At 49.0% G+C, this 15410-nt stretch overlaps 1 protein-coding gene across 4 annotated transcripts in view; it reads left to right on the forward strand.

The window, feature by feature from the left end:
• Positions 1-15410, forward strand: part of LOXHD1 (lipoxygenase homology PLAT domains 1) — a 202709-nt gene that overhangs the window by 155195 nt on the left and 32104 nt on the right. For 3 of the 4 annotated variants that reach the window (XM_067699194.1, XM_067699191.1, XM_067699192.1), the window contains 5 exons: positions 3395-3603; positions 4467-4652; positions 7429-7556; positions 13795-13912; positions 14836-15010. In XM_067699194.1, coding sequence (XP_067555295.1) covers positions 3395-3603; positions 4467-4652; positions 7429-7556; positions 13795-13912; positions 14836-15010 — 816 coding nt within the window. Of the gene's footprint in view, positions 1-3394; positions 3604-4063; positions 4337-4466; positions 4653-7428; positions 7557-13794; positions 13913-14835; positions 15011-15410 lie in introns of those variants that run through there. The other variant, XM_067699193.1, reaches the window with a different exon arrangement.

Below are 15410 nucleotides of genomic sequence, written 5' to 3' on the forward strand. Positions count from 1 at the left end.
GTGCTTTGTGACCACCTAGAGGGGTGGGATAGGGAGGGTAGGAGGGAGACATGGGAAGGAGACCCAAGAGGGAGGAGGTATGGGGATATATGTGTATGTATAGCTGATTCACTTTGTTATAAAGTAGAAACTAGCACACCATTGTAGAGCAATTATAGTCCAATAATGATGTTTAAAAAAAACAAAGCTGCAACAAGAAGTAAGAACTTCTAGGAAAGGAAAAATCCCACTAGGAAAGGCAAATAAATTCTATAACTATAATAGATAAAAGATAGACATGAAGATATAAAATATGACATCAAAAACACAAAACATGAGGGAGGGGAGTAAAAAAAAATGTAGATCTTTTAGGCAGTATTTGAACTTAAAAGACTACCAGTTTAAAACAAAGTAGATATAGTTATGGGTCAACACATACAAACCCCAAGATAACCACAAATCAAAAACCTACAATAGATACACAAAAAACTAGAGAGAAAGGAACACAAGCAAATCATCAAACCGAAAGGGAAGAAACTAAAAAGAAGAAGAAAAGAACAAAGAACTACAAAAAAACAGGAAACAAGTAACAAAATGACATAGCTATCGATAATCATTTTAAATGTCAATGGATTCAATGCACCAATCAAAAGACATAGGGTGGCTGATTGGATTAAAAACAAGACCCATCTATACTGCTACTTACAAAAGGCTCACTTGCAGAGAGGCAATTTTAGGCTTATGATAATGTTTGGAAGCCTCAAAGTACCAATCTAAATACACATTCCATTCAGTTCTAGAAATTTTAGCACTATTGTATTCCAATTTGGTTTTAAAAAAATTCAGTTTGAAAAAAAAATTCAGTTTGGGGATTTCAGAAGTTCCATTTGGCCATTGATATTCTAAATTGCCTTTGGTCAGGTAGATCCATTTAGTTAGAAATGTGTATGAGGAAGAGCTGAGGTTTTTACACATAAAATTGACCAGATTCCCTGTAGGGGTGCCCTCAAAATATTTAGATAACTGGGATCCTATTTCTCAGAGGTTTTTCTATAGAGTAAAAGAATAATTTTTAAAAAGATTAAAAAACTCAACCATCTTACATTTTAAACAACTCAGTTCAATAGCTTAAACAGTTCAAATATCTCAAACAGCTTGCAAAGGAACTGCAGGCCTAACACTAGCAAGTTCTAAGGGAACAGGTTGGTTCTAGAGGAGCCAGGCCGAAGGCTTCTCAGCCCACTTCTCATAGAACAACCCCTACTCCAAAGGAATGGGTCAAAGGTTGAAACAGCGCAGTTGCAATGAAACAGCCCCCGTTCCAAAGGGAACAGGCTGAAACCTAACCAGTTTCAGTTGAAAGAGTCTGATCTCAAAATCTGACCAAGGTGGCAAATGAGTGCTCGTATACAGAACAAGGCCTTAACCAGAAAGGACAAAACCTTAAAATAGATCCCAGAGAAAGCCTGGAAAGCTTCAAATGCAAAGAGAGTATGAGCTCAGATCCAGGAGAAAGACATACCTTCAAACTCCAGGGTTGACAAGAAAAGCAGTGGGCACAATGGGCTCAATTGTGGGTATCTCACCTGTTTGCTCACCAGCCCCAGACCTGTCGGGGCTCTTCTCTGGATCCCTGTACGGGCCACCAAAATGTTGACCTAAAACAAATAGACTGCCAGTTATTTCTCTAGCAAAATGGGTTTTTTGGGATCAGCAGAGAATTGCAATTCGGAGTCTGCAACCCTGGCAAACTACCTGCAAGTCCCCACAGAGCAAGGGAGAAGAACTCTTGGAAAAGGCTGTTGGGAGAGTTGTAGTAAACAAAGAGTCCAGGACTTTTCATTGACTGAGTTGTTGCCAGGAAAGAAGTGGAGTCTTTCTTGTTCCTGTTGGACACTGCCATGATCATAGGGAGTGAGAGCTCCCCCTTCTGGTCTCCAGACTCTAGTTGATTGACGTTTTTGTTTATTAGTTCTGTTTACAGAGGCCAGCAATTAGCCTCCTTTACAGATGGGGAAACAAAGGCTAAGAGAAGTTAGGATGATGATATCCTTAATCTGCTGATCTACCACCAGGAGGGTATCATCCTAAACTCTGCCCTCACCCAGACTGCCAAGAAATAGTTTCAGCCCAGAGAGCCTAGGACAATTCTCATGAGACAGAAATCAAGAGCAGCAATGAGAATTCCTTGTATGTTGTTTAGGACTCAGCCATGCAAATTTTAGGCATGAGCAGTGGCGGGGTGGCGGGGGTGGGCGGTGGGAAGAAGAAGTCCTGAGCTGGTTTTTTGGAGATTTAAGTTCCATTTCTGGCTCTGACAAGAAAACGTGTGGCCTTGGACGAGTCACTCTTTTAGCTTCAGTTTTTTCCTGCTTCTTAAAACAATATTGTAATCCCCTGAGAAGTTCATTTTTTCCAACCAGATTTTTGAGATAAGGCGGTTGTATATTTTTCTGTTGGACATTTAAATCCACTGCTTTTCTGTTCAATTCAATATTGTAATCCCCTGAGAAGTTCATATTGTACATATAGATCTTTTAGGCAGTATTTGAACTTAAAACAATATTGTAATCCCCTGAGAAGTTCATTTTTTCCAACCAGATTTTTGAGATAAGGCAGTTGTATATTTTTCTGTTGGACATTTAAATCCACTGCTTTTCTGTTCAGTTCTCTTAGATATAAGAGCATGTCAACCGCTATATTTTTCTCCAGAAGACCACATGGAGGGTCTGTGGGATAGGATTGGGCAGAGAGCCAATCTTTTTATACTCTACCTTCTTAGACAGGACCCACAAGAAAGTGCTTCTCCTTAATTAAGCACGATGATCAACTGTGGAAAGACCAGTGGGGCTCTCCTTGTAAAGATGAAATGCAGCCATGGGCAGAAAACAATGCAGGTAATTCCAGCCAGGAAGATCTAGTCTGGAAATTTTTCAAAGGGCTACAGATTGCATAATCTAACATCTACTACCCCAGGGCAGTGTCTCCCTAGCTGTTGAGGAAGATGAGCCAGGAGAAGGTTTTCCAACCTGTTTCAGTTAGTAACTGCAAGTAACAAGAGACCTAAAGATAATGGCTTAAATGAACAAGGAATTTTTCTTTTCTTACACATAAAAATTCAAAGAGAAGCAGTTGAGAATGATATAGCAGCCCCAGTGAATTCAGGGACCTAGGCTCTTTCAACCTGACCACTCTGGCAATCTTACAAGTGGCTTCCATCCTAAATGTTGCCCATGGTTCCAAGATGACCTGGAGCTGGAGCTCCAGACATCACATCCACATTCCAAGCAGAATGAATGGAAGGGTGAGGGGCAAAAATATGATCCTCCCAGTTGAGTCAGACCCTTTAAAAGAAATTTCCCGACATCTTGGCCCGTGGCCCGTGATGAGGCTGGGCTCCCATGATCTCTTGCAGTTATTCCCTACTATGTGTCAGTCACCACGGGGAAGCAGAAGGATGCAGCCACCGACAGCCGGGCCTTCATCTTCCTGATCGGAGAGGATGACGAGCGCAGTAACCGCATCTGGCTGGACTATCCCCGAGGGAAGAAGGGCTTCAGCTGCGGCTCGGTGGAGGAGTTCTATGTTGCAGGCTTGGATGTGGGCGTTATCAAGAAAATAGAGGTGCTGGGCCCTAGGGCCTCGGGATGGTGACCACCCCTAGGGAAGGAGGGAAGGAACTGACCAGTACACAGGTGGGAGGGTGAGTGGGCCCGACCTGAACCCCACTCAAAACAGGCAGCGGAGGAAGAGCTCCTGGCCCCTGCCATCAACTAGCTGGGTGACCTTGGTTGCATCACCTGCCCCTCCAGGTCCGTTTTCCAGCCACCCAATGGGGATGCCTGTGTATTAGTTTTTTATCGCTGTGTAACAAATTACTACAAACTTAATAACTTAAGGCCACACAAATGTATTATCTCACAGTGTCCTGAGTCGGAAGTCCAGGGGTGAGTTAGCTGGATCCTCTTCTCAAGGTCTCACTGGGCTGAAATCAAGTTGCTGCCACGGCTGGGGTCTCATCTGAGACTTGGGGTCCTGTCCCAAGCTCAATGGCCATTGGAGGAATCTGTTTCCTTGTAGTTGTAGGACCAAGGCCAGAGGCTGCCTGCATTCCCTGCCACGTGACCCTCTCCAAAATAAGGCAGTTTGTTTCTTCAAAGCCATTCAGAGAAGATCTCTTCTGCTTCAAATCTCTCTGACTTCTTCCATCTCTGACGTCTAGACCCTCTTTTAAAGGGCTCGCCTAATGAGGTCAGGCCCACCTAGAATAATCTTTCGATTAATTCAAAGTCACCTGACTAGAGACTTTAATTACATCTGCAAAATCTCTCCACCTTCACGGGAGGGACTCTGGTCGGTGAGTGTGAAGCGCGTTGGAAGGCAATGCTGAGGGAGGAGGCAGAAGAGTGGGGAAGCGGACCCTGAGCAGGGAGGGCTTCTTTCCCAGTTGTGCCCTGTCCTCATGGCCCCTGTGTGTCCCCTCCTAGCTGGGCCACGACGGGGCCTCCCCCGAGAGCTGCTGGCTGGTGGAGGAGCTATGCTTGGCTGTGCCCACCCAGGGCACCAAGTACACGTTGCGCTGCAATTGCTGGCTCGCCAAGGACCGAGGAGATGGAGTCACCTCCCGTGTCTTTGACCTCCTGGATGCCACGGTGGTGAACATCGGGGTGAAGGTATAGAGGGCACCTGTGTGTGTGCATTGTGTGGCTAAGGGCAGTGCAGGCTGAGGTGGGCGAGCAGCAGGGGAAATGGAAGTGAGAGAAGCAGCAGACTCATCCCTGGGGCACTGGCAGGGGCTGCAGCCCTATATAGCAGCCAGACCCACTTTGCTAGGAGCCAAGAGAATCAAGTCTCTTCTTGTCTGCAGCTCTGTAACGTTGCACAAGTCATCTGGCCTCTCCAGGCCTTGGTTTTCTCATACAGCACATGGAAATAATGCTTTCCATCCTGTTCCATGTAAGATCTTGATGAGAACTAATGACACCATGAACAGTCCAGAAAAGCTTTGCCTGCTCTACACAGACATGCAGAGTCATTATTCTCCAAAGGATGCCGCAACAACACCAGTAGGCCAGTCATGAGGACAGATGGCATTTGGGAGACTGTGAGCCTCTGGGTCTCATAGTGTAGTGAGTGCTGTCTGCATAAGACCCCCTTAAGGGGAAAAAGCTGGAAGGCAGGTGCTCTAAGCTCCTGTCCCATCTCCACCTCTAACTAGCCAAAGGACCTGGGACAAGTTGTATAAAGTCCCAGGTCGGTGTCAGGCAGGAAGCAGGATGCCTGGGTACTGGGCCCCAAGGAAACGTGGCCAGCTGGTGGCGCAGAGGCCTCTGTGTCACATGACCCTGCAGGTTCCCTTTCTCTCTGAAAAGCTGTGGGGTAAATGGAAGGTCCCAGCCCTCATCTCTATTCCTGAATCCAAACCAATGCACTACTAGATTTAGGTCAGAAGCCGTCACACAAAGGTAAGGAGAAATCGCTCTGGGCCTGAGCATGCCCTGCCTATATAGTATATGGAAACAGAACGAAGGGCTGAGTTATGGGCTCTAAAACTCTTGCCAGGCAGGAGTGTGGATGCCTGCCCATCCCCTGCTTGACAGCCAGAGAGCAGAACTTTCTACGGCATCGATACCCCCTCCCTTGCTCAGCCATCTCCACCTGTGGCCAGACGGTCAGTGCAGGAGAGCACACAATTCATCCACGGACCTCCGTCCTGACCCAATTCCCAGCAGGCACGTGTGTGTGTGTGTGTGTGTGTGTCACTCCCAGCGCATACGCACACCCCGCTCGGTACAGCTGCATCTCCCTCTGAGCTCTTTAGTCTGTGGAAATCCAGACCCACACCCCAGTTATTCATGTTACAAAAGAACACACATTTGTCACTTAACAAAGAACTGTAGGGCTCTTTGGACTGGCCACCTCCCCAGGACATCTGATATCAGACTGGAATTACAAAAGCTCTGTTTCTGTGTCTCTTTCTGGAAACACACCTATGACATAAAAAAGAGATGTGTCTGCATAAAGGAGAGAAAGATGGACACAGAGAACACAGGAGTCTGGAGAGATCAGCCTTAAAGGGACAGTCTCCATGGGGCCACAAAGCACTCACTTTGATCATTCTGTTTCTATGTCTGCTGGATTAGAGCAAAATAGTGTCGGGCTTCTGCTTTCATTTCTGATAGCTCCGTGCCCATCACAAATGCCCTTGTTAGGTGGTCTAAGAGGATTTTCCTGGTAAAGCAAGGTGCTCTTCAATGACCCCCTTGGCAAACATGTCCTCCTGGCCAGGCCTGAAATACTACTTCGAACCTTGCAGTAGCGTGGTGAAGATTCTAGATGCTGCTTGAAAACGCACAACATCGCTGCCATGAATAACTTGGGTTACGAGTCCGAAAGCACCTGGGTGATGGGGACCTAGCGCCTGCACGAGTGACAGCAGCCACTGAGGAAGGGAAGGGCCGGGTACAGGTATATGCAGAGGAGATGCTCAGCCTGGCACATCCTTGGCCACGTGTGCAAGCCTCTCCGGAACCTTCGAGACCTAATTGCTAGTCCTTGGGCACCTGGTGAGAGGCGTGGAGTAAGAAGCCAGGACCAGAGAACCTTCCAGGTCAGGGGTGAAGATGGCCCCTCTTGACACGAGGCTGCCTCTTGGAGGAGCCAAGGCAGGGGCCTCGGTGAGGGCACCATCCTCGGAGGAGTAGGCTGCTCCCTCCGCCTCCAGCAGAGACAAAGGGAATACGTCCTCTTTGGAGCAAACCTCAGGCAAAAGGGCAAAATTCCAATCTAAAGTGAAAACCACGTACAATAGGCGGCTGTCCCACTTCACAAGTGAATGGAGGCAGAAGTCCCTGAACCATCAGACTGGGCACGCTTCCCACTCACCGATGTGCAGGGTGTGTGCTGGCTGCAGCAGGAAGGAGGGGGTCCCTCACAACCATCCCCAAGGCGACGTGTCTGTAGCTCTCGCAGCTCTACAAAGTGCTTATCCCTATTTTATGGAGGAGGAAGCAGAGGCTGGAGAAGGTGGGGCCTCTGCCCAGGTCAACAGCTAGCACGGGACGGATCTGGGACTCAAATGGCGCCCTGCATGGCTCCAAAAGCCACTGTCTGCCCAACACACGCTGCTGGGATGAACAGACTTAGGTTGGGATTCTACTGACAAAGAAATTGGTTAATGCTGGGGCTCTTGGTCATATTCCTACTGCGCACGTGTTCCCTATCAGAAACTGAACTCCTCTCCAGCACTGAACTGGACACAGCCAGGGACACAGACAGTAACAAGGCCTAGCTCTTGCTCTCCAGACATTTACAGTTGATTAGGGGGAGATCTCTTTTCAGAGCCATGGAGCTTGGAGGGCGTGTTGTCTTGCCCCAGTGAGAAGGAGGCAAATCCGTGGGGTTAACGGTTGAGCCCAATGCCCAGGACCCACATCCCTCTCGTGGCAGGTGCTCTATGAAATGACGGTGTGGACAGGCGACGTGGTTGGTGGTGGCACCGACTCCAACATCTTTATGACCCTCTACGGCACCAACGGCAGCACAGAGGAGGTGCAGCTGGACAAAAAGAAGGCCAGGTATCTGGAGGTGGCCTGTGCCCCTTGCCCCTTTGCCCCTCCACACACCCAATCCTCCACCATCCAGCCCCATCCTGCCTTTAAATAGACTGCTTCCCTCACTCTCCTCTCATCCCCTGGGGCCTCCATGCCTCTGTGTGATTTCTCCCTCCTGGAAAGCTCTTCATCCACTCTCTCTGTCTCAAGACCCTTCTGTTTCAAGGGCTAGCTCAAATCCACCTCCTCCAGGAAGCCTACCTTGATCACCTCAACCCATAGCACTCCTTCCTTCCTACCTTCTGCCTTTCCTTCTTTCCTTCTGTCACTCAAAGATGTTTACTGTAAGGTCTGTGTTAGTTGATAGCGTTGTGTCATTGTGTATCTCCTGCTTTCATTCTTTGTATGGTAGTGATGTAGCCTGTTCACATCAGGGGAAGCTGGGTGAAGGGAACACAGAAACCCTGTTCTATTTTGCAACTTGCCTGCAAGTTCAAAATGATTACAAAAAGCCTAAAATAATTTTTAAAATATTAAAAAACAGTTGAACACCTATGTCAGACACTGTCAGACATTGGAGAAACTGTACAACCGGAAAGAGAAGATGCTCAAACTCACAATGCTTAACACCTGAGGGAACCACAGCAACAGCATGGACACTGATGTGGGCTTATTTTGTGCTGGACATTTTTCTAAGCCCTTTGAATGTATTGATACACCTAGTCTTCCCTACAACTCTATGAGGACCATTATTATCATCCCCATTCTATAGATAAGAAAACTGAGGCACAGCAGGGTCAAGTCATGTTGCTCAAGGTCCCAGAGCCAGTAAGCTATGGCACTGGGCACTGCACCCAGGTGGCCCCAGTCTTAAGCATTAGGTTCTACTGCCTCTTAAGATAGTTATTAGTAATGGCAATAAAGGTGAACCTCTTGTAGTGATTCCTGTCTGCGCCTTCCGGCAAATCCTCAGCTTGGTCCTGGGTTTTGTTTGGTTTTCTATGTTCAGCCATCGTCCCCCAAACCATCCCTGACCCCTGATATCTTAAGCGTCAGAGGGGAGAGACTCAGAGTCCAAGCCTAGGATTTCTAAAACCCATCCACAGCCACTCACCCCTGAGACCACACTGCTGCCTCCCCAGGCTGGAGGGCAGCATCCAGAGAAGCCTCCTTTCTGAGTCCTCACAGCTCCTGACTCTGGCCTTGCCTGCAGGCCTCAGTAAGTACTTCTGGATGGTGGCGGTGGTGAGGATGGTGAGGACGATGCTGAAGCTCTTGGGAGCCAGGCACAGGTTTCTTCCCACGGACAGAGCCGTTCACGAGAGCGGGAACTCTGCTCATCTTACGCAGCTCGTGCCTGGGGGTCCGATGAGAACAGTTTTTGCCTGTCTTCTCTTAGCACTTCTACACTCTCATTATGCAACTCCTGTTTCCTTCTGGAATTCTCCCGTGACCAATTCTCCCCTGATGATGATTGTAACAATGGCTAACATTCAACGAGCACCTGCTCCCTGCCAGGCACCCTTGTAAGTGCTTTTTAAAGATATATTAACTCACAACCAATAAGGTGCCTGAGACACAGAAAGGTGAAGTAACTCCTCAAAGTCACTCAGGTAGTAAGCAGGCGAGCTGAGGTTCGAACTCCTGAAATTGTGGGAATAAACGAAGGCCGAGTGAGAACAGAGGCTATTTCTTTAGAGCTGGCTATAGCAAGGGTGTGAGCCACCATCTCTTTGTTTGGCAGAGGCTAAGGCTGTCAGGACTCTGGCAAAGCTTCAGAGTGTAGCATTACTGGGGGCATGGCGAAGCTGAAGGGGAGCTACCTAGAATCAGGCATCTTATGTGATTGAATTGGGGAACGTATCTGGGTTTCTCTGATTGTCTTGAGTTGGGAGAGGGGGCAAATCAGGGAAGCTGGCAGTCACTCCCCGCATCCTGACCATCATGGGCCCACTGCTGGTGAGGCTGCAGTCTGGCTGCCTGGGATGACTGCTGCTGCAGAGGTGGTGGGTCAGAGTTCTGTTATCATCTCTGGTCTAGCCAGTGTCTGTTTGTATCTTCAATCTCTCACAATATTTACCGCTATACTTTGACCCTAGTCTCCACCCCGCCCCCAGATTCCTGGAATTTCTCGGATTAATTATCCGACGCCTACGTTCCACCTTATTTTATAGACACACGCAGACACAGTTGCTGGTGGGAAAGATAGATACCTCCTTTCTGGTAGTATCTAAATTCCAAAAATGTTGCTTGAAAATTATACCATATTGCAAATGCTTCGAGGCACCTTGTTAAAGAATTTTGGTTTTCCAAATTAAGATTTATTCTTTGAAGAGAGCCATCATTTCTTAATTATTCTGGAGGGCAAGCTCAGGGCTCTTACCCAAGACATACTTTGCTTCATTGCATTTGCAAGTGGCCCGAAGTTCAGCCTGTGTCTTGGAATCCTCATTATAGGGGTCAGCATCTTGACTCAGGGACTTGGATTGTAAGACCCACTGGGCTTGTGTCGTGCACACAGTTTAGTGTTGTGCAAGGGAGCCTTTCCCAAGAAATGGCGTGTGACCAGGATGGAGGCAGAAACGTGCATGTGTCACACAGAAAGCATTGTGTAGGTTTGCCTGCTGCAGCGCCCCTGTTGTAAAATGCTATACCCAGAGGCCAAATTTGATAGCAATTCCCTCAACCCCACTCCCCAGCTAAAGTTCCCAACTTGTCATCTTGCCACTTTGGGGGAAACTGTTCTGGTAAATTAATTCACAGTGAGATGGTCGTGAATGCATGTGGCATTCAAAAAAATGATGCCCTCAAAAGGTAATGCTTAAACCCAAGGAATGACTGTCTAACAGTGGAACTTGAGGCAATTAGTTTCTAATGGATGTAGGGGCTATTTTTAGGCAAATAGATGTGGTTTTTCTCTAGAGGGAAGTAAGTGCCTGTAAGGAATCATTCCTAGGCCCAGTGGAGACACCAGGAACTGGGAAATTCTTTGGTCTGGAAGCAAACCAGATTCTCAGAGTTCTGTTGGCTTTGCCCTTCTGGATGGCCCCCTGGCTTCCACTAACCCTTAGTGCAAAGAAGATGAAAAGAGACTCAGCTCAAGAGAACGCAAACGGAGGGCAGAGCCCAGATGGCTTTCCAATTGCCACTTCAGGAGGCATTTGGGAGCCACTAGTGACGGTGGCCTGGGCTTAGCTTGTAATAGCTTGTAAGTTTTGAATCTTTCCCTCATATCTTTCTCACTTAGATCTCACACTGCCTGGTTAGTGATAAAGCTCTGAGAATGGAAAGGGCCCGTCTTTGGGGACTTCCTGGGCAGGGGAGCTGGTGGGGAGGCTCCTGGAGTTGGTCAGGCTTGGAGGGAGGTCTCAGGGCTGAGTGGGAATGGTGGTAGTCTGAGAGAAGAGGCAAGCGGGCTGAGTTGCAGGGACCGGTGCCTTTGAAAGATCAGGCAGTTGGGAAGTCCTAGCACCCGCTGCTGGGTGACCCCTCCTGACACATCATCTTCAACTCAGAGGCTGCCCTTTAAAAGGACACTGGAAGGTTCGAACATGTGCTGGGCCTGATCATGGCATTTGAGGATGGTAGAGATTTAGAATCTGTTTGAGATTTCTTTAACTTTGATCTACTCTCAAACCAGGGCAAGGATGCTCATGAGATATGGAGGCAGACGGGTTGATGCAGCTCCCTGCTGCACAGCAAGTTCAATGATCTTATTGGTCCCTGAGGAGCCCGGTTCAGAGGAGCCAGGGCCTGTGGGCTCTGCCTTTTACCCCTCAGTTACATCAGCACCTGTGGACACCTACACCACCGCTGAGGCAGTCCTGCTGCTACTCACCAATGCCTGGAGTTCTCTCTGTGCTGGGTCTCTCATCTGCGCCCCCTACAGTCCCGAAGTGCACATTCTTGCCACTTGGGTCTGTATTAGTTTCCCGAGGTTATGATAAAAATTTACTACAAACCTAGTGGCTTAAAACAACGCAAACTTATTCTCTAACATTGTGCTGATGAGCACTTCGGGCCTGGCGAACAGAGGTCTGGTGGCTACTGCAAGGGCCTGGGGAAGGGAGACAGTAGAGGCACTGAGGTTGGCCAAACTGTTGACAATTAAACAATCGGCTCTTGGGACAGAGCTGGGACCAACTTATTAAGGGTTGGCCAATGCTGTCCTTAGAGGGACAGAGCTGCCCCCAGTTGCTGTGTGATGCAGCATGGGCTAGATGGCCACTGGTACTGGAAGGAGCTGGGTCTAACATGAAGCTACAGGTGAGCCTCTGATCCCAGCCAACTCCAGGAGCCTCAGCCCTACCTCTAAGATGCACAGAGGCAAAGTGCCTGAGCAGCTGCCCCAGGGAGGCTAGCTTTGAGCCCCATAACCTTCTTCCCTATCTTCCAGCCACCCCCTCCCCAGGCTCCCTACCCATACATCTTCCCCAGCTTCTTAACAATGTCTAAAACTTTTCCATTAAATACTGGCCCTTCCAGCCTAAGGCTTCGGGTTTGGTTGGCCTGAGGCTGTCCTCCGTCACAGAGACTGGTGAGTGAGTGGGCGCTAGGCCGTTTCCCAAGGACAGCCTTTGATGGGGTGGAGAACAGAAAGAAGGGCTGACAGGAAGGGAGTGAGGGGCAGCTAAAGCTGCTGAGCTCCTTCAGGTGGATGAGCAGGACAAAGCCAGGGCCACTTCGGCAGCCCCATCCTTCTGAGCCAGAGGCAAGGGGACCTGACTCAGAGGCTGACCACTTCTCCAGGGGGGACCCTCAGTGTGTGGCTCTCTCTCGTGTCAACTGGGATGTCTTGAGGGGCTTGGAGCAGCAGGAAAAATGTGGCTGGTGAGCTGTGGAGGAATGAAGGGCCAATGAGGGGCTTTCCTTTCAGATGCAGGCCTTTTACCCTGAGGAGGGGAGTCTATCCACGTGTAATTGGGGTTTAGCCTTTAATGGAGGGTGAGGGGGCAACTGTAACCCAGTCTTTGGTTTTCTAAAAGAAAAGCTTATTTCTCTCTCCCTTTTTCCTTACACCTGCCCCACCATAAAATCTCCATAAAAGGGAGATATTTGGCTAAATTCAAAGGGTGAAAATTAAAAAAAAAAAATACAAAGCACAGATTTCTAGAGTTCCTTTATTCTGCAAAATTATACACTGACAAGAGTAAGGAATCAATGAGTTGAAAGATTATTTGAGAGAATCTCCACTATGTGAGATGAGCTTGACAGGGGAGTTTGTGAGCACTGCCTTCCGGTTCCCACGTGACCAGAGGGACAGACAGTTTAAACTAGAGCAGGAGGGATTTAGGGCAGACTTCTGGGAGAGTGTTTTTACGTCTAATAATCATAAAGTGCACATAAGCAAGTTATCAAAGGGATTAGGCCTCTTGAAGACGAGGGGTAGTGAGTTCTGAGTTTGCAGCATTTGCAGTCCCAGCTCCCACTGGCTGTGGCCTCTGTTTTTAAAAGTACGTTTTGTTCAAGGAAGCGTAAAATTGCCATGCAGTGTCATATCTTCAGTGATACCTGCGTTACCCCCAGGGGCTTAACAGCAGCAGCATCTGGGATCAGTGAGCAGTCGAGCAATGTCAGCACTGATGGTCACATTTTGCATGCAGCACTCTGGGAAGAGCAGTAAGAAATAAAGATAGAGTGTCTCTGAGATGATGTGGTCATTCGGTAGCAAAATAGTAATAGCAACAAAAGCAATGTTAACTGCCATTTTACAGTTATTACTAGTATTTCCCAACCTAGGGCCACTGCCTTCAGTTATGCATATTCTGTACAGAAAAATGTGAACAACACTATCTAGAGTTGTGCAGTGCACAACTTGCCCCACCATTCGTGGCAGCCCGTCACTCATAGAGTCTCATTTAAAATCTTGCAGGTATGGAATTTTTTTCACATTTTAAGTTGATTTCACATCCATTTGGTCCTCATGACAGTTTTATGAGATTGCCGGGCCAGTGTCATTTTCCCTAGACTACAGATGAGGAAACCAAGTCCCAGAGAGGAGCTGGGACTGTTCCATGTGGTTAGCAGAATGAGATTAAGACCCAGAACTGGTACCTCTTGAATCAGGACCGTATCTACCAGCAACTCACTTAACCCAGTCTTTTGGGAACACATCTGGGTTGCAAGAGACAGGCTAGTGGGGAGTCACAGGAAGCTGAGAGGCCTCTTCTTCTCTCCTTACCCTGAATCTGGTCTCTGGCATGGCCTCGCCCTCTCACCATGGCCAGCCTCCCTTCTTCATGCCCCTCCTCTCCACCCCCAGATTTGAGCGAGAGCAGAATGACACCTTCATCATGGAGATTCTGGACATCGCCCCGTTCACCAAGATGCGGATCCGAATTGATGGCCTGGGCAGCCGGCCCGAGTGGTTCCTGGAGAGGGTAACATGGCTGGACCCTCACCCTCCCTTCCACCCACTGCCCACCCGTTCTTCCTGCTCCTTTGGGCTGTCAATGGGCCTTGTTAAAGTGCAAATGTCACCTTAAAGGGTTGTTATGCAGACCTGGCCCAGATAATCAATACGCCCTTTGGTGTGAATTAATCAGAGAACCTAGTTTTATTTATTTGAGTCCAGTCAAAACTGAATCAGCTGCCAGGGAATACAGCCTGCCCTGTCGACAGAGACAGGGTGTGGGCTTCCTGGAGGAAGCGAGTTGGGAGGGGTGAGAGGGGAGCAGGAGCTGGGGCGGCAAGGCTCCAATGGTGGGAACATTAGGCAGACGGCAAGGAGGCTTCCGGTGCCCCTGTGATCACGGTTAGCTGGCTGCCTCTTCTTCCATCTTGGGCCAATGCTCCCCTGTGAGTCATCCTCTCATCCCTCATCCATCAAAGGCCATCGGTCCCAAGTCCCCTCAGGCTCTGCTCCCCTGTCCAGCCTTTAGCAGATTTTTCTTGAGCCAACAGTAGGGTGCTCCCACCAAGGACAATCTGGCGAGCTTGGGTACACAGTTCCGGGATCTATGGCTGACAGTGGTTTGGTTGGTCTGTTTTTCTGTCATTCATTCAGCAAACATTTCTCATGCACAGTGATGGGCACCTCTCGGAAATATATTTAGACGAATTGCCCATTTCCAACTCCCCAAGTGAGGGTAGTCATGGCAGGGGCTTCAGACCCTGTGCCAGGCCCGCGGGGCAGGGTCTTTTCCTGGAGAGGACCCTTTCCTCATGCCTCGAGTCTAAATCAGAAGAACTTGTCTCAGGCCTGGGATCATGGGTCCCGGGGGTCCAGATGAGGGGGCTGCATAGCAGGTGGGCAGCTGGCAGAGGTGAGGGAGGTCTTCCCATGCTGGCCTCTCTCCCCCAGATCCTCCTGAAGAACATGAACACTGGAGACCTGACCATGTTCTACTACGGAGACTGGCTGTCCCAGCGGAAGGGCAAGAAGACCCTGGTGTGTGAGATGTGTGCCGTCATCGACGGGGAGGAGATGATGGAGTGGACTTCCTATACCGTCTCAGTGAAGACCAGTGACATCCGGGGTGAGTCAGTGGGTCCCTCCCTTCTCCTATACCCACCTGCCACTAACCCTGCCCCTCCTTACATTCTGGCTCAGGTCCTGGGCTCCGGTCAAGACATTTTTCTCTGGATGGTCTTCCAAAAGTTAGTCAGGCCAGCTCCTTTCCACAGTGTGCCACCTTCTGCCTGAACAAAGTATTCCTCCCAGTGACTGACTCGGCCCTGTCCTTCCTGCCTCAGCGAAGTGAGGGAGAACGTTACCAGGCCGTATGGTCAGCACTTCTGAAAACGGTGCAGGAGATTAGCTCAGAGGCCCTCTGTCCTCCTGCTGCCTCCTGACACCCCTCACCCAGGTGCCATGCATCTTGGATGCCCCTGGGTTCCTTCCCACATCCCTGTGCTTGGCCGCCATCTGCTGTGTGC

This window comes from Pseudorca crassidens, chromosome 12 (assembly GCF_039906515.1).
Source record: "Pseudorca crassidens isolate mPseCra1 chromosome 12, mPseCra1.hap1, whole genome shotgun sequence".
Classification (NCBI taxonomy): domain Eukaryota; kingdom Metazoa; phylum Chordata; class Mammalia; order Artiodactyla; family Delphinidae; genus Pseudorca; species Pseudorca crassidens.